We start from the raw sequence: 19,151 nt of genomic DNA, 5'->3' as shown, positions 1-19,151 counted from the left end.
ACTGCTTGCTTCATGGCTTGTCTATGTTGATAGAGAATGATGTCCATGAGAACGACTCCTGGAACAGCTCCATGAATGGACCTTAGTATGAGAAGAGGTCTGTGGTCGATGGGAAGCCTGGGAAGGCACCAACAGTTGCGTTACCAGAAGCTTCATACAACGCTCCCGCAGTGCCTTCAGCCGAAGTTGACGACAGCCGTCACACTCTAAGGAGTCATGGTGCTCACCCAGGCACCACATACAAATAGAGTGGGGATCTGTGGCCGACATTTGTCGTCTACAGGATCCACAGAGTTTAAACCCTGAAGAGACAGAAAACGTCTAAGTAGGTCAAAAAAGGCCTGATAAACCATTACCAGATCCTTGTTGCAAGCACGGAAAAGAAGGAATTGACATCAGAGAGGAGGTTATATGGACTCCGTCTACATCACATCTGATCAATGACGTCAGTGAGTAGTTGCACGATGCCCTCTTCCAACGCACAGACGTGCTGTGAGAAAATATTTCCAGATCCAGTTTCACATCTTGGGAGGATTTTAAAGTAAGGAATCTCAGGCTAGATGTCTCTATCCGATCATCTGGCTTTGGGGGCATGTTTAGGCCACCCTCATGACATGCCCTTCTACGGTACTTGTCTCTTCGGAGAGAAGGCAAACCAGGCAATTGAGTGCTTAAAGGACTCGCCGGCTACAGCCAAGTCCTTTGGCCTCTCACTGACAGCTCGTCCTCAGTATGTCTTTCACCCCTTTTGTGGCTAGTGAGGGGCATGCACTGCGCCAACCCTATACCAGCCACCGCCCAGCACAAGCTTCCCAAGCTGTGTGAGGACGTGGATGTGGTGCATTCCGACCCAGTGGGTCAGGTAGCCAGAAGTCACCGCCACCAACCCCACCTCCCCGGCAGCTGCACCCTCTAAGCCGTCCTAGCTTGGTCCTGCAAGACCATGGATGTCCAGTTGGAGGGAGAATCCAACATCATCTCCTCTACTGGCAATCCATTACATAAGACAAAAAATGGGTCCTGCAGATCATTCGGAGAGGCTACTCCATCAGTTTCTAATCCTTCCCTCCCTCTATACTGCCAATGCAAGAACATCTGGCGGAGGATCATCTGACCTTGCTCCAAGAAGAAGTTACAGCTCTCTTGGCCAAAAGAGGTATACAAATGGTTCCCATATCAAAAGTAGATAGTGGTTGTTATTCCCGCTACTTTCCGATTCCCAAAAAGAACAAGGGTCTTTACCCTATTCTAGACCTGCTAAACGTCAATCTCTTCCTCAGAAAGAGAAATTCAAAAGAGACTGGCTGGTACAGTTGGACGTGCAGGATGCATATTTTCACATCCCCATCCTGCCTGCCACAGGAGTTACCTGCGGTTCATGGTAGATCAAGAGCACTTTCAGTTCAGTGTGATCCCCTTTGGCCTTACAAGCGCCCATCGGCTGTTCACCAAGGGGATACCGGTGGTCGCAGCTCATCCACGCAGGTCAGGGGTTTCGGTCTTCCCCTACCTTGACAACTAGCTATTGAATGCAGGCTCCCAACCCCAGACTATGGTGGACCTCCTGCATTCAATGGGGTTCACTATAAATATGCCAAAGTCACACCCGACTCCTTCTCAGTCGCTCCCTCTCATCTGAGCTGTTCTGGACAGAGTGCAGTTTTGGGCTTATCCTCCTGAACAGCGAGTCCAGGATAGTCAGGTTATAATACCAATGTTTCAGCGTCTATCCTGGATTTCGGTGAGAAAGACTCTGAGGCTTCTGGGCCTCATGGCCACCTGCATCCTGCTGGTCACACATGCCAGATGGTATATGGGGGCTCTGCAGTGGGACCTGAAGCTCCAGTGGGTGCAGCAAGGGGAACTTATTGCAAATATTAACGGACAACACCACCGCCATGTGGTACTGTAACAAGCATGGCGGGGAGGGGGGTTGTGGACCATTTGTCAAGAGGCCCTGCGTCTCTAGACATGGCTGGAACAGCAGGGCACAACCCTGGGGGTTCAACATCTGGCGGGTTCTCTGAAAGCCAGGGCAGACAAACACTGCTGTCGATTCGGTGGTGGCACAAGGACTCTTTCAGTAGTCTGGAGAGCCTTGGTTAAATCTGTTTGCCTCTGAAGAGAATGTGCAATGTCAGCAGTATTGCATGTTGGAGTTTCCAAAGTGGATATCGCTTGGAGATGCTTTTTGTCTTGAGTGAAGTTCAGGGCCCCTGTACGCCTCCCCCTCTATACCACTTCTGCCCAGAGTGCTCAAGATGATCAAATAATCGAGCTCAAATAATCCTTGTGGTTCTGGACTGGGCACGGAGAATCCGGATTTCTGAGCTTCTGAAAATAAGCACTGATCCTGTGATCAGGCTGCCCCTTTAGGAGGATCTTCTATCACAGCAACAGGGGAGGGTCCTTCACTTGAACCTGTCAACTTTCCGCCTCCTTGCATGGAGATTGAGTGGAGACAGTTGATAGCTTTTGATCTTCATACCGAAGTCTGTAACGTTATTCTGGCAGCCAGGCATCATCCCACTAAGATGGTACACACCTGCTGATGGCAAAAAAATGAAAAATATTGTACAGAAAAGTCTATTGGCCCTATTTGTGCCTCACTTTCTGATATTCCTCTCCTCATTCCTATCCTTGCCCAGCAGGGCTCTGCTCTGGGCACACTCTGAAGGGTAATCTCTCTGCTCTGTCCGCTTTCATGCGGCTGCCTGACCAACCTTCTTTATTTAAGTCCCTTATTGTAAACAGGATTCTGAAAGGGCATGTACCTATGTTTTCCCCGTCACCATTCATCATGCCTCATGGGGACCAGAACATGGTTCTCACGTACTGCATGTGTGCACCTTTTGAACCGCTACACAATTACCCCCCCCCCTCCCCCTCCCCCCGGCTGCTTGCCATCAAGACAACCTTCACAGTGGCAATAACATCTGCCCGGAGGATGAGTAAGCTGCAGTATTTATCATCCAAGCCTCCCTATCTTACTGTGTTCCCTGACACCCATGCCTCTTTTCTTCCTAAAGTGGTGACCTCATTCCATTTGGGACAATCGGTCACCCTGCCCACCTTTTATGCTCCTCCCTATCACTCTAAAGAAGAGGAGCAACTCCAAAAAGAGTGTTGTTGTTCTACCTTGACCGCACAAGAGTTCCAGGTGGATAACCAACTCTTCGTGGGCTATGCAAGAGCTAAAAAAGGGTAGGTAGTACAGAAACAACCCATTTCATGTTGGGCCATTCTCTGTATAAAGATCTGCTATACCCTGGCTAAAAAGCAGCCTCCTGAGGGCTTAAGGGCCCATTCCACTACAGGAAAAGCCACAACCATGGCGTTAGCTCGCGGAGTTCCACTCCTGGACATCTGCCAGGCAGCAGCGTGGATATCCCTCCATATGTTTGCCAAACACTACTGCCTAGAGAATCAGGTCCGCCAGGACGGGCACTTGCCCGTTAGGTCCTGCAGGACTTTCCAGTTTAGCAAATTTGCCCGCAGCCCACCGCCAGAAGATATGGCTTGGGAATCTATTCAAAGGTAAGGAATCTGCAGCTAGAAGTCTTCATCAGATGAACAAGTTGCTTACCTTTGGTAACGCATTATCTGGTAGAGACAATATCTAGCTGCAGATTCTTTACAGACCCACCCATGCCTCCCCGCTCTGCAGACAGATTTCAAGGGCTAGGGTTGGTTCCCCTTTTCAGGGCCTTAGTTTTGACACACATTTGTCAGTTCACTTCATGGCTCTGCACTTCTGACATGGAAAGTCATGAAAAATAATTGACATCCACGCACCCGGGTGGCACCTACATAGATGACTGCAACATCATGTTTGCTGTCAATGCTGCCGCATGTAACCAAAAAAGCCACCCGACAATGCACATGGGGTACTGCTCATGCAAAGGTTTTCGGATCCAGCCTGATGCCTGAGAAATTCAAAGATAAGGAATCTGCAGCTAGATATTGTCTCTACCAGATAATGTGTTACTGAAGGTAAGTAACTTGTTCATCAATGCACATTCTTCAGATGGAATTGGAAAAATGTAGGAAAGCACCCTCTTTGGCATTAATAGCCCCCTACTTTTTTGCCTGGTACCTGAGGTAATGTTTGACTGTTACTGCAATGGGTCCCTGCTAACCTGGTCCCCAGTGCTACAGCTCTTTCCCAAAACTGCACAGTTGTTTTGCACAACTGGCACACTCTTGAGCCAAGAGTGTTACGTCCCAAGTAAATGGTATCCCTGGTACCTAGGACCTGGGGTGCTAAGGAAGGTCCCTGAGGGCTGCAGCAACAGTTGTGCCACTCCCAGGCATCCCTCACCAAACCCACAGTGCTGCTGTTGCAGACTGTTTGTTGTTGCACGTAAATTTGAAAACATGACGTGTCACACACCCCTGTGTTCCAGGTCCCATGTCACTGTATGTGCCTGGTGTAAGTCACCCCTAAGACATATGTACATGAGCACATATGCCCCTACTATGTCTCTGTCGATTCTTAGACATAGTACATGAAAGGGGAAGCCATTTTTAAATGCTTGTTCCCGGACACTGGTCACTACAAGTTTCCCAGCTACATGATGACTTCTCTGAACCCAGGGATATTTGGTATCAACCATCTCAGATTAATAAACCCTCATTGATCCATGTAAGGGATATATTAATAAATGCACCCGAGGGCACTTTAGCGCTACCAGCTACTGCTGTGTTGACTGACTGGTCCTGACCAGCTTAGCCACCTTGGAGCCAGCGCTCTCTACAGCAGGAGACAAAAGCCTGCACTGGGCAGGGGTGTTAGCACCTCACCCAGGTAGGATGGACATTCCAGGGCAGGAAGCTTCAAAGGCCTGGTCGCCTTTGTAATGTGACCCAGGTCTCTCCAGATGTTGAAGATGACCGACCGCCCAGTCCTGACCCCACCTCTGGTGTCAGAAGAGGCAGGAAATTAGGAAGATTAGGAGGTGTGCCCACTTCATGCCAGTCCCACCCCTAAGGTGGATGAGCTGAAGCGGACACCACATTTTAAATTCCTCCATTGTTGTTTGGAAGGAATTATGCCACTAGAGTTAGGGTTATGACCACTTCAAAGGATGTAGTCACCCTAAAGGTGGTCAGCCCATTGGCTACCACCTGGCACTCCCTGTAGCGCCCCCAAACGGAACATTTGGGTGGCACCCCTGAACCCTAGAACTCAGATACTGATGACCTAACAACAGAAGGACAAAGAAGAGTCACACCTGCAGAAGAGGAGAAGAAGAAGCAGCTCACTGTGTGCCAACCCTGTCAGTCTGCCTGCTAATTTCAACAGACTATGCCCAAAAAGACGATTTATCCTGCAGCTGAGCCCCAGAAACCCAGGAGGACTGCCTGCCTTCCATAAAGACCTTCTGTGCATGCAGGACCAGGTCAAAGGTGGACGAAGAAGGTCAGCAGTGCAGCACAGGAGCAGAAGAGGAGTTCCAGAAGTGATGCAAGCCTTGTCAAATGTAAGAGTCGGAGAAGAAGGTTTTGCAAGCTGAAGAGGACCAGCAAGGTCCAGGGGACTCAACCCAAGGAGGGGAGTCTGGGGTGGCCCTCAGCAGCTGGGAGTGTCACAAGAAGAGGAGGCAGCCCCCACAGGTGACCCACAGGCATCAGGAGCAGGAGTCGCAGTGAGGCCCACTCAGCACACCTTAAGAGGCGTCCCATGTCGCTGGAGCAGCAGGCAGGAGACTGTGCTTTGCAGGAAGGAGTGCTGGGGTTCAGAGCTACACAGAACCTGAAGATCCCTTGAAGGAGGAACAAACAAGCCTTGGTAGCTGCAAGAGTCGCAGTGCACAGGGGTACAGACCTGCAAGGAGAGGCTAGGGCTTACCATCTCCCAAGTTGGAAAGCTGCTAGAGAGGACCAAGGGGACCACTCCAGACCACCACCTGTGATGCAGGATCCACGCAGTTCCAGAGGAAAGAGGGTCCACACAGCCAGTCGTCATTGCAGTTAGTGCCTGCAGATGCAGGGGAGTGACTACTTCACTCCAAGGGAGATTCCTTCTTACTTCTTGTGCAGGCTCAAGACTCGACACCCTCTGAGGATGTACAGCCAGGGAAATGCTGCAGTTGCTGGAAGGATCAGGAGAAACAATGTTGCAGAGTTGAGTCGTTGCTGAATTTGCAGATTGTTGGTTCCTGGAGGGTCCAGTTGCAGTCCCAGTGGCCAGAAAATGAAGTAAACAATGCAGTGCAGTTCTGCTGGAATCCTGCACTTCGAATCTGAGGACCCACTCAAGACGGAGACCTTAAATAGCCCAGGAAGGGGGATTGGTCACCTAGCAGGGTGACTACCTATCAGGAGGGGGCTGTGACATCACGTACCTGACCTAGCCACTCAGATGCCCCCAGGGTCCTCTGCCCACTTTGGATTCAAGATGACAGAATCAAGTGGCCACAAGGAGGAGTTCTGGGCACCAACCCTGGGGTGGTGATGGACAATGGAGTGGTCACTCCCCTTTCCATTATCCAGTTTCATGCCAGAGCAGGGACCGGGGGTCCCTGGGCTGGTGCAAACCGGTTTATGCAAGGAGAGCACCAAATGTGCCCTTTAAAGTATACCGGTGGCTTTGGGAGGCTACCCTTCCCAAGCAATGTAACACCTATTTCCAAGGGAAAGGGTGTTACCTCCCACAAGGAATCCTTTGTTCTGTCTTTCTCTGTCTGAGCTGGTCAAGCTGCAGGAGGGCAGAAACCTGTCTGAGGAGTGGCAACGGTGCAGGCTGCCCGGAAAACCCCAGAAGCCTAGTAGGATCAATGCTGGGGGTCCTCTAAGTAGCCACCATACTGGCAACAGTATTGGGGTATGATTCCGACATGTTTGATACCAAGCATGCCCAGGTTCGAAGTAATGTAGCTGGACACACCTGTGTCCAGTACATGAGTAAAATGGCTTTCTCGCACTTATGAAGCCCAGTATAATAGCGCTGGAGGGCGTAGGGGCACCTCTGCTCATGCAGGGGTACCCTCACACACAGGTATCTGCACCCTGCCCTCTGGACTAGGAGGGCTCATCATAGGGGTGACTTACAGTGACCTGGTGCACCTGAGGTGATAGGGTGCATGAACCTTTACACGGAGGCTGCAATTCTAGGCCTAAAGGCACATTTTGCATGAACTCCCATGGGTGGCACAATACATGCTACAGCCCATGGGGAACCCCTGGTGCCCCAATTCCCTGGGTAACTAGGTCCCATATACCAGGGACTTATATGGAGGCACCAGTATGCCGATTGTGCAGTGTGCAAGTCCTAACCAACTAAATTTAGAGGGACAGAGCACAGTCACTGGGGTCCTAGTTAGCAGGATCCCAGTGAACACAGTCAAAACACACTGACAGCAGGCAAAAAGTGGGGGTAACAATGCCAAAAAGAGGGTACTTTCCTACAGGAGGTCCTCTTGCAGGGTCACCATACAAACTCCTTGCTTCGTCAGAAACGTGAATAAAACTACAAGGTCTAGGATAGGTCTCAATTCCCCATTTGTTTTTATAATGAGGAATAGTTGTCAGTTATATCCCATATTTCTTTGATGTTTTGGGACTTTTGTATGGTTACTGTAGGAAGCTGGCTCTGTATATACTATATCAAAATGAGATATAGGCCCTCATTGCGACCCTGGCGGTTGGCGGAGAAGTGGCAGTAAAAAAATTGGAATTATGACCATGGCGGTTATCGCCATGGTCATCCGCCACTTCTCCGATCCGACTGCCCGGGTGGAGATGGCCGCTGGGCTGGAGACTTGGGTCTCCGTCCCGGCGGCCGTCACAAGACCGCCGGCGGTATCACGACCCGGCCGACCACCATGGATTTCATGGGGTTGGGAACCGCCATGAAATCCATGGTGGTAAGCACTATCAGTGCCAGGGAATGCCTTCCCTAGCACTGATAGGGGTCTCCCCCACCCCCCATCTCCCATCTCCCTGCCACCCCCAAAGGTGGCAGGACCCCCCCTCCCCACCCCAACATCGCAACCCAGACACACACCCTACACGCATGCATACACCACCAACACACATACCCGCACACATATCACCAACCATGGCAACAGCCACACACACAGTCATACACGTACACCCACATACATACATGCACACATCCATTCAGACATACAGACAGACACGCACACATTTCCAAACACAACACCCCCCCGCATGCATACACGCACTCACACACCCCCTCTACATACTCACACGCACACCTCCATTCACGCACACAAAACACAACACCTCCTCCCCTAACGGACGATCAACTTACCTGGTCCGTTGATCCTCCGGGAGGGGACGGGATCCATGGGGGCTGCTCGGCCGCCAGCACCCCCTCAACGGAACACCGCCACGCCGAATCACATCAGTGTTCTGTTGACGGAGCGGTGGAGCAACCTCCACTTCCCTGCCGATCGCCAATATGGCTCCTGGCGGCTCTCTGTCCGGAAAAGGACAGAGGGCTGCCAGCAGTCATAATTCGCCGAGCGGAAAACCGCCTGCACTGTCGGTCTTCAGCACAGCGGTCCCTCGGCGGTCTGGCAAAAAGACCGCCGAGGTTGTAATGACCACCATAGTGTGTACAGAGTCTAAGGGTTCCCAAGAGGCTTAATGGAGGTTAAACTAGATAATACTAATGCTCCCTTTTGTGGTAGTGTGGTTGAGCAGTTAGGCTTATCAGAGGGTAGTGCAAAGCATTTGTTGTACACACACAGACAATAGAAGAAGCACACACTCAATGACTTAACTCTGGGCCAATGGTTTTTATATAGCAAAAACATATAGGGCCAGATGTATCAAACATTTTGGGACATTTGCGATCACAAAAATGCATTTTGGTACGTAACAAGTCGAATTTGCGATTCGGTAACTTGTAATCGAATCGCAAATTGGATTTGCGACTACATACCGATTCAGTATTAGGAAGGGGCGTGTCAAAGGTGTCCCTTCCTAACACCGAATCGCAGAGGTATGTTTGATTGTTTTGTGACCGTGAATGCGGTCGCAAAACAGTCGCAGTTACCACCAATTTCAAACTGGTGGTATCCCATCCGCAAAGAGGAAGGGGTCACCAGGGGACCCCGTCCCCTTTGTGAATGCATGCGAAAACACGGACCACTGCCTACTCTTAAAAAAATGAAGAGAAAACTTCAAAATCTCCCTTTAAGGAAAACGGCCTGCATTTAAAAAAGAAAGATTGCTTTATTGAAAAGGAATCCCAGACATGGTGGTCCCCTGAGCCCAGCAGTCCACCATCCTTGTGACTGTAGCCATTCGCAATGGCTCGCAAATTGCGACTTACCTCATGAATATTAATGAGGTAGGTCCATTTGCGAGCCCTTGCGAATCGCAGTAGGAAGCACCTGGAGTTTCATACATTCCAATAGCGATTACTTAATTGCGATTTGCTAAAAATCGCAATTAGGTAATCGTTATTGTGAAGAATGATGCATCTGGCCCATATTTTCTTAATTCATGTTTAGAACCACAAGATTCAAGTTGCAGGTAAGTACTTCAAAAGCTTCGTATTTCACACATGTATCAACAGTACTTTGTTTGAAATCAATAAGTTATACAGTTCTTGAAATATTGGAAATAATCTGTTTTAAAAATGGACAAAGTGCAATTTTCAGAAGCAGTTCCTGGGGGGACAACACTTACAGTTTCAGTCTCTGAGTTTTAGGAAGTCCACCGGTTGGGGTTCAAGTTAACCCCAAACACCCAACACCAGCAACACAGGGTCGACCGGGTGCAGAGGTCAAAGATGAGCAATTTTAACGTGGGCTCCTAGGGAGAGAGGGGGTACTCGGAATTCGGTCTGCCTGCAGGTAAGTACCCACGACACGGAGGGCAGACCAGGGGGGATTAGAGGAGCACTGGGGCCTCAAGTAGGCACCAAACACACACCCTCAGCGGCGCAGGGGCAGCTGGGTGCAGGGTGTAAACAGGACATCGGGTTTCCAATGCTAGTCTATGAGGAGTCTCTGGGGGTGAGGTCCAGGGTGGGTGTTTGGGGCACACCACCGGTTGGACAGGGAAGGGGGGGGCGCCTGCTGAACGTAACTGTGCCAGGTTTCGGTTTGTCCAAAGCCTTGGGGCCATGGGTGCAGTGTGTCTTTAGGCATCACATATCTTCGTACGGAGCTTTGCGGTCAGGGGGGTCCTCGGGATTCTCTCTGCAGGCGTCGTCGTGGAGGGATGGAGAGGTCAACCCAGGGTGGGCACTTGCTCGCAATCGCCTGGGGACCCTCTCTTGCTGGGTCAATCAATCAATCAATCAATCAGTGTTCATAAAGCGCAGCTACTCACCTGTTAGGGTCTCAAGGCGCTGGGGGGGAAGGAGGGGGGGAAGGGGGAGTGTAGTGTGTACCGGAGGTGGATTAAAATAGCCATGTCTTCAGTTCCTTCGTGAAGCTGGGGAGGGAGGTGGTTTGTCTGATGTGGATGGGTAGGGCGTTCCAGGCGGTGGCAGTGAGGTAGGAGAAAGAGTGTCCTCCTGTTCTGGTTTTCCTGATGGGGGTACTTCTGCGGGAGAGAGCTGTGCTGAGCGTAGGGCTCTCTGGGGTACGTGGAAGTTGAGTCACTGGTTAAGGTAGGCTGGTCCGGTGTTCTTGAGGGCTTTGTGTGCGTAGGTGAGGATTTTGAAAGTGACTCTTTTCTCTATGGGGAGCCAGTGCAGTGTGTGTAGGCGTTGCGAGATGTGGCAGTGTCGGGGTAGGTCGAGGATCAATCTGGCGGCGGCGTTCTGGATGTTTAGCAATTTGCAGGTGAGTTTTTTGTTGATTCCGGCATAGAGTGTGTTGCTGTAGTCCAGTCTGCTGGTGATGAGAGCACCTTCATTTTCTCAGTAGTAACTATATTACAGCACTAATACTTGGAAAATCTGAAGGAGGGTAGCTCCTCACAGGGGGGTTCTAGAGGGTGGTGTAATCTGATTGGTTGTCTTTGGAGTTTGGTCTTTTTTTTCAAAATGACTGTGATATGTTTCTAAGTTAGAGGCCTAATGCATGTAATATTTATAAGCAATTGGGTATAGCTTCTGTATTACACCAGGGACTTCCATCTCGATGACGGGGAAGGATTCAAGCATGAGAATCTATGAAAGTTCCAATATTGGAGTAAACAAGATTTAGAAGTGTTACAGTGGTCAGAGGGCAGTAAGCAGTGGCTACTGTCAATGAGGATGGCTACACCCTTCTTGTGTCCACTCCCTCTGCGGAGGGGGACACAGACCCAACCCTATTGGTCCCTGTCCTCCAAACCAAACTGGAGGATTCTGCAAGGAGGGGGGTCACTTCAGCTTGGGACACTATAGGGGTGGCCCCAGCTGAAGTGGTCACTCCTCCTTGTTTTTCCTAAGCTTACCGCCGAACGTGCCCCCAAAATTGGGGCTTTGTCCAGTGGGCAGGCATCTCCACTAGCTGGAGTGTCCTGGAGCACTGTAACATGAGGCCTTAACCTTTGAGGCTCACTACCAGGTGCTACTGTTTCTGCAGGGGGGAGGTGTGAAGCACCTCCACCCAGAGCAGGCTTTGTTGCTGGCCTCAGAGAGCACAAAGGCCCTCATCCCAAGGGGTCAGAAACTCATCTGCTAGTGGTAGGCTGGCACAGACCAGTCAGTCCTACACTAGAGGATTGGGTAAAATACAGGGGGCATCTCTAAGATGCCCCCTGTGTGCATTTGTAAATAAATCCCACACTGGCAGGCACCAGTAGGGGTTTATAATGCTGAGAAGTTTGATACCAAACTTCCCAGTATTCAGTGAAGCCATTATGGAACTATGGAGTTTGTAATGACAAATTCCCAGACCACATTTAATATGGCCACACTGCACTTACAAAAGACACTGTAGGGGGATATTGCTCATGCAGCTATGCCCTCACCTGTGGTACAGTGCACCCTGCCTTAGGGCTGTAAGGCCTGCTAGAGGGGTAATTTACCTATGCCACAAGCAGTGTTTTGTGGGCATGGCACCCTGGGAGGATGCCATGTCGACTTTGCCTTTTTCTCCCTACCAACACACACAATCTGCAATGGCAGTGTTCATGTGTTAGGTGAGGGGTCCCTTGGGGTGGCACAACACATGCTGCAGCCCTTAGGGACCCTTCCCTGGTCACAGGGCCCTTGGTACCACTGGTACCTTTTACAAGGGACTTAACTGTGTGCCATAGGTGTGCCAATTGTGGAAACAATGGTACATTTTTAGGGAAAGAACACTGGTGCTGGGGCCTGGTTAGCAGGATCCCAGCACACTCTTAGTCAAGTCAGCATCAATATCAGGCAAAAAGTGAGGCATAACTGCAACAAGTGCCAGTTTCCTACAGTTACCTTGTGAATAAGTGGCAAATTTTGCATATTGACTTCTGCCAGATGTTTGTACTTCTTTCCCTTTCATAGATTTAAAAGAGGTTTATCAAAAAGTCTAAAACATGTCCATGATGCAAAATATCCAGAACACAAGCATCTGATGACATGCCCTGCGATTCCCACTACTGGCAGGGTAGATGGAGGGGCCATATTTGTCCTCGAGTTAGACCCTTTTGCTCTGAGCCACGAGGCAGCGCTACTGATTTTCTTGTCTTTCCTGATATGCTTGCTCTTTTCCGCTCTGCTGCTGTTGTGAATGGTGATATTGGTGTGATGTATAACTTTGTGTAGTTGTTTTGTAAATACAAAATTTACCACGGATCTGGTATTAGCCCTTCTACTGAGACCTATGTCTATAGCCAAAAGAATCCTATCTGCTTGGCAAAGACCTTAAGGATATCACAGTATCAGGTTTAATTGCTTGAAGAGCTTTCTTGGATGTTTTATTGGACTTTAGCTACAAGAACATAACATTACAATGTTTGCAAAGCAATAATCAGTATTGCAAACATAACCATTATAGAGACGCTCCACATTTTATCTTTTGTAACAATTCCCTGAGACCAACATTCCTCCGCCCCTTCCCCCTCTGCATCTTTACCCTTGTTTTATGATATTCTCAACACATCTATTCCTGGCCCATTCTGTTGTGGGTCTTGTTTTACCTCTGTGGTCTCACCCTCCTTTGTTCCTGTGCCTCACTCTCTGTCCCTTTTCCCTCTGTGCCCTACCCTGTGACAATATGTAGGCTAGTAGCCATCTCCTCCCCCCACAGCCCATGTTCCCCAGATCTTTTTGAATTTATTTTGGCAGCCCCTGTCCCTATAGATCTCTCATTTCATTGTTTTACAGTGAGTCATCTCATCTACCCATCTCCCTCTCTTTTCTCTACCACATAAACAATGTTTACCAGGAGTTTCTTATACCTTGTTAAGACTGTGGGCCCCCAGATTCCCAGTAGGGACTCCCAGACATCGACCAGTGTAGATATCCCTATTGTGTATCAGCTCTGAAATCCCACCAATTTGGTCAACTGTGGCAGTTTTGCACCTTCCCTCAGTGGTGTGCGAGGTGTGCATCTTTGCCCCAGCCCATCTTCTGCAACAGGCTTATCCATATCTTTTGTACTGTGTTCATTGCTGGGCATGCCTGCTTGCTCAATGTACCCCAATACAGAGCATGTTGGTGGCTCTGATTCCCCATTCCCAATCTGTCCACTTTTCACAAGCAAATCCCAAATTAACCTGTGCTCAACCCTCTGGTACCTTGGCACAGAGCAGTCAGGCTTAACTTATAGGCAATGTGTAAAGTATTTATGCAGCACTTCAGTAGTAAAGTTAAAACAGAGCATAAGAAAAACCCTGCACCAATTTAGAAATCTAGAGCAACATTTAATAAATAAATCGAGACCAGAATGACAAAAATCCAATCAGTAGAGCCAGGCATATGAAATTTTAAAGATTTGAGTGAAAATGGCACCAGAAAGCCAAAGCGCCACTTACTGCTTTCCGGTTGTGTGAGACTGGGAGAAAGTCACAAGTTCAAGCCGACCGTGATGGAGCGTGGGTTGGATACAGGGCCCAGGTCAGTCCAGCTGAAACATTACCTTTTCAGTCCAGTACAAAGAGTCCCGTTCGAGGTTGTGGGGGCAACATGTAGCACGGAAGTGTCACAGATGGGCATTGATGTAGTTTGAAGAGCAGACCTGGTGCCGTGGATGGTTGTTGTTGTAGTGTGAAGATCCTGTTGACGTCCCAAGCAGTCAGGCCGCAGCTTTGAGGTGGCTCTCCCCACAAGAAGCATTGGTTTTGACACCAACAGGCCTGTTCATGGTTGTGAAGTTCCCAAAAACTTAAACTGTTCAGTCTCTTGTCAGCAGGAAATCCATTAACAAAGTCGTTGTTGCCATGAGGCCTACCTTCTTTGCTGTTGACACAGTTCTGATTTGTAAAAAAAAAATAATGACAGGGATGGGATTTCAGTAGCAGGCTCTATTTGCTCCTCAGATCTAAAGCTGAAGGCTGATCAAGTGACTGAACCTTAGCTGAAGGCTCAGTGGGTCGCTTCTTTAATATTGTTTGGCTCCATTCCTTAGGTTTTGACAACTCAAAAACTATTTTCCTTTTACTGGATGATACTGGGATTGAAGAAGTAGAAATGGTCTCATCCACTCAAAGATAATGCCATGTGCCTGTCGCAATCCTGTAACGCCTTCTTTAGAAATGTGATCAAATATAACTTTTTATGGGGTATTGGTCACGATTTAGGGAAGCTATGCAAAGCATGTCTTTCCTTCCCATAAAGCTGCCTTTTGTCAAAAGCAACATGCTTCTTAAAGGAGACAGCATTTTTCCATCCTTAGACACTGCAGTTTTAAACTCAATAAAAATACAGAGGATCTAAATAGACTGGATACATAAGAAATGATAAGGAATCTGTAACATCCTCATGCACTCAGAGCAAGTTTTCTCAATGTCTTGTTTCTTCCTCCTTTTGGCATCTGCTTTGTTTGGATGGTTGATGTTTTGTCCATAAAATATTTAGTTGTCTACTGAATATAACAGTACAGTATATAACAGTTAGTATAACATTCTTTGTTTTTAGCACTTAGAACCAGGCGCACAATGTCAGTCGCAAAATTACAGTCTTTGCATCTGCAAAATGGCTTTTTTCAATGTACTAACTCTGTTTTGAGATTCGGTAAACATGTTACCAAATTCAAAATGAGTTTAGAAACGCATAACAAACATCTATTTGAAGGATGTCCCTTCTCAAAATCGATTTGTTATGGTATGTATCATTGCAGGGTCAGCTTTAGGGCGGTGCGAGCGGTCACACTGGGTGCTGACCTGAATTGGGGGCCACTGACCTCAGGGGGGCGCTGTATTTAGCAATAACTTAGAAACTTGCGATCGATTTAAAAGCACCTGCTGAAAAGTTCCTTCTGACAGTCATCAGGAGGCAATAAAAATGCCAAGGTAATTCTTGCGATTAATGTTGGGAGAGAGATGGGAGTTTTGTCTAGTGCCAGCTTTGACTCGCCATAAAGTAGCACAGAGGGTTAATGTGCCTGCTGCAAAGAACAGAACTATATTTTATATGGATAGCTGAGTGGATTAAGCACTTTAAAACAAATGAATGTATGTGAAAGTGGGGCTACGGAGATATTAGGGGCACATTTAGTAGGTGGTAATGAGGCAATCTGAGGAGGCCGTCATGGGGTTCGGGGCTCCAAAAAAGACTGTCGCTAAAGCTGGCCCTGTATCAATGTTTTGCGACTGAAGTATGATTGCAAAACACTTAAAAGTTACCGTCTCTCTAGTTGGGGTGCTAACCCATTTACAAAAGTGAACGTAACAAAAAATAGTTTGAATGGGAGCACTGTGAATTCACAAACTTAAATAAAAAATATTTTTAAATGCATCCCTGTTTCCTGTAAGAAAAGCTGGCTGGGTTTAAAAAACATTTACTTAATTTAAATCATTGACCCAGATAGGCCACCATTCCTGTGATGGTATCCAATCGTAGTAAGTCACAATTTGCAACTCACCTCATGAAAACTGATGAGGCAAATCGACTTGCAACCCATTAGGATTTGGAATTTTGTTAAACGAAGTATATGTACATGGGTTGGTTCGCAAAATTATTTTCCATTCTCAAAAGTCAGTGTGCAATTTGTGACCGCTTAGGCAAACAGAAATTCAGGATATCTAGCCTTTAGTCATTTATTTGGATGTTTTGCACGTAACTCTATTTATTCATTGAAAGCCTACTGACTGGTCTTATTTATATGTTTCATTTTCTCTATAGCGCCAACACCCACCAAGGCAGCTTCTGGTCCCTACCATAAAGAAGGCTTTGGTAAGGAGATGGGTTTGTGGGTGCTTGAAGAATAACTGGTGATCGAAAGATACAAGTGTTCTGGGGGTTATTCCTGCGGGAGGAGTCAAGTACTGAATGAGTAGCATGTGTTGAGTTTGAACGAGTCAATGACTGTAATCGTCTAAGCTTATGAGTTGCAAAGTAGAACAGCCATGTGTTTCACAGCTATGCAAGAAGGCGGCTATGGATTGCTTTGCAAATAAGGGACATAGGCTTGCTGTGACATATTTACCTTATGACATGCTACAGACAGGATTCAGTGCGAAGCTGGATGTGGACTTGGTGGGGCTAAATAAGGACTAGCAAGCCACATGATTTTGAACCATCCAAAAACTGTGGAAGCGTGAATTAGTCAGAAACAAAGCCACTGTAGTAACCCAGCGCAATCATTACTTTACCAATGATGATGTGGGTAGGTTAGGGGAGAGGAATTTCCTCTAGCACTTCGAGGTTAGCCGATAGTGATTTTGGGGATCTGCCAGTTCAGCGGAAAGCTTGCATAAAATTTGTCTCTGACATGGAAAGATTCTAGAAATAAAGATTTCAACGTTTGGTTTCGACGTATTTATTAATACCAGTGATGTTAACATTTTTCTTACAGTTCTCACACCAAAATATCTACTTTAGATGTCATAGAATATTGTGTACCTGAAAGAGAGCCTTCGCAGCTTCATAGTCCTGGATATCTTCATACACCCGGGGCTCGCCCTCACGCAGGGCAGTTCTGTAGTCTCCAAAAAGGATGGGATCTCGCATTGCATACTCCAAATCAGTCTTAAAATTATCATCTATCAAGCGCTGTATGTGACCTTGAACCTTGAATTGGAGGAGAAGACATTACAGATTAATAGACAGGGCCAAGAAGAATCCAACAAACATGCTTTGTACTTCCCAACTGAGTGCTCTCCACCCATTTCCCACCATAGTTAGAAACATTCATCAATGACTAAACCTTACAGAAATGTGGTTAATCTTTCTTTTCAAAACTGGCCCACCTTAATGTTTTGCTTCAGACTCAGGTCTTTGCTTCATGCCTCCGTTCAGCTAAGTGTTGTCATTTGTGGTTTGCATAACAGGGAGTCTGCCTAATGTCTAACAATGAGTGTGTGGTTTTTAAATGACGTCATAGTACAGGAGGATTCCATTGTTCTGTGTGCTTAGCTCCTGAGGGTGTCCATGGTGACTGCTTTTACATCACTTGCATAAGGGATGGGACAAGGGAGGTAAGTAAGGAAATAATCTCCCTATTACTTACCTGTAATGATCATTAGTCCAAAGCTTGCGTCCAGTTTCACAGTCGCAAAAACTCTTCATCCTTTTTCTGCCACGACCTCTTGTTTAGCACGTGCAGGATTTGTTTGAAGCCGTCAGAAAGATAATATGTGGCTAGGGGCGCACATTAAGAAATACAGTTGATGGCAAGTGAATTTCTTCCCTCCTGGCTCAGAACTCAGCTCACACGCTTGGATTGTGATGAGGAAGCCAAGGCTCTGAGTAATGGAGATTGCCAGTGACTTACAAGGTATACGCTCACACCTACGATTTCTATTAAGATACTTATTTTTAGGAACTCAAAAAAGTCCCTTTAAAGACACAGGAAAATCCATGAAAACAGTAGATTTCCAAGTATATGCCTAACACTAAGTGAATGGTTTTCCTACTGTGGACAATCAAATGGTTTTGGATTAGGGTTAAAATGCAAACAGAAATTAACTGTTCTTTCCCTGGAATAAACTATGCTTCGATGTAGAGAGATCCCCTGCATCTCCTGAAGAGCCACTGGGAAAGTTTGTGAATGGGTGTTTTCCAAATTGCCAGTTGCCGCAACCCTCTGCTCTGGGAACACCCAAGTCCCATCCCTAACCCCATGGTTATGACACAGTAAAATCCACTTCCACTATAGTGGCAGAACTTGAACAAAATCCAACATGTTGAACTTTGAGGTCTCTTGTGCGTTTCTGGTTTCCGTGACCCCTTTTTACGCAAAATTACGTGCATATTTCCTGTAATTGGCCATTATGGAGCGAACTGCAACTAGGAATCGGGAGTAGATTGGACTCTTACTATTTACTGCCCCTCTTGGTAGCGGCCCCATTGGACTAAGGTCCATAGTCTTTACCACGCTTCCTTCTGAACAGCGTTCCTTGCAGTATTCTGATGGCTTAAACACTGCGTTTGGGTTCAGCGTTTCTTTCCTGCCTCAAAGAGAGGTTCACAGCAGAAACAAAACTTACCTTAATAAAAGATCATCTTTCTTAAATGGATAATCTGTATCTCTCCGCACATCTGGTGCTAGAGAACGTGTTCTTGCCATCTGCAAGAAGCACTAATTTTTTTTTCAAAATTCCTTTAATGATATATTAAATACAGTACCCCTAGTAAATGTTAAAAGGCAACTGCTACTCAGCTTTGAGTGCTATGGCCCCAGCCTCATTCCTGCATTTGGACAGGGAAATGTATTATTTTAACTTACTTTAGGAAGTACTTTATGCCATAGATAACACATGGAAGCCTGCAATAACTCTAAAAAATATGTCTGATTTTCATTACAGCTTAGTTGGGGCATCACCACTCACCTGTAATGGGAACACCACAGTTGTTATATATGGGAGAAAGGAAATCATCTTCTACATTGATGCATCAGACACCTATGCCACATTCAATTCGGCCACCTTCCAATCCAAAGACGTTTGTTTCCCTTTGAGATAATACTTATCAACAGCCACAAGGTCCACAGTAGGCTCGGCTACTTCAGTGCTTGGTACCTTGTGGGCATAACATGCTGTTGCCATTAAGTGACTAATGATATTTACTTATTCCACATGAGCTCCAGAATGTGGTGCCTTCTTTTTCGAGGAAAATAATGACTGCTCTCTCCTTCTGAATACACCTTGGT

The 19,151-nt window shown here is 47.3% G+C and overlaps 1 protein-coding gene across 1 annotated transcript in view; it reads right to left on the bottom strand.

Annotated features, from left to right (window-relative positions):
• The window catches only part of DNAH10 (dynein axonemal heavy chain 10), a 1,282,131-nt gene that overhangs the window by 426,571 nt on the left and 836,409 nt on the right, over positions 1-19,151 (bottom strand). Inside the window, exon 50 of the mRNA XM_069215014.1 lies at positions 16,904-17,071. Within this exon, the coding sequence (XP_069071115.1) occupies positions 16,904-17,071 (168 nt within the window). The remainder of the gene's footprint in view (positions 1-16,903; positions 17,072-19,151) is intronic.

Source organism: Pleurodeles waltl, chromosome 11, assembly GCF_031143425.1.
Source record: "Pleurodeles waltl isolate 20211129_DDA chromosome 11, aPleWal1.hap1.20221129, whole genome shotgun sequence".
Taxonomy (NCBI): Eukaryota; Metazoa; Chordata; class Amphibia; order Caudata; family Salamandridae; genus Pleurodeles; species Pleurodeles waltl.
The sequence above is the reverse complement of the archived record's forward strand: the minus strand, read 5'-3'. Positions and strand labels throughout refer to the sequence as shown.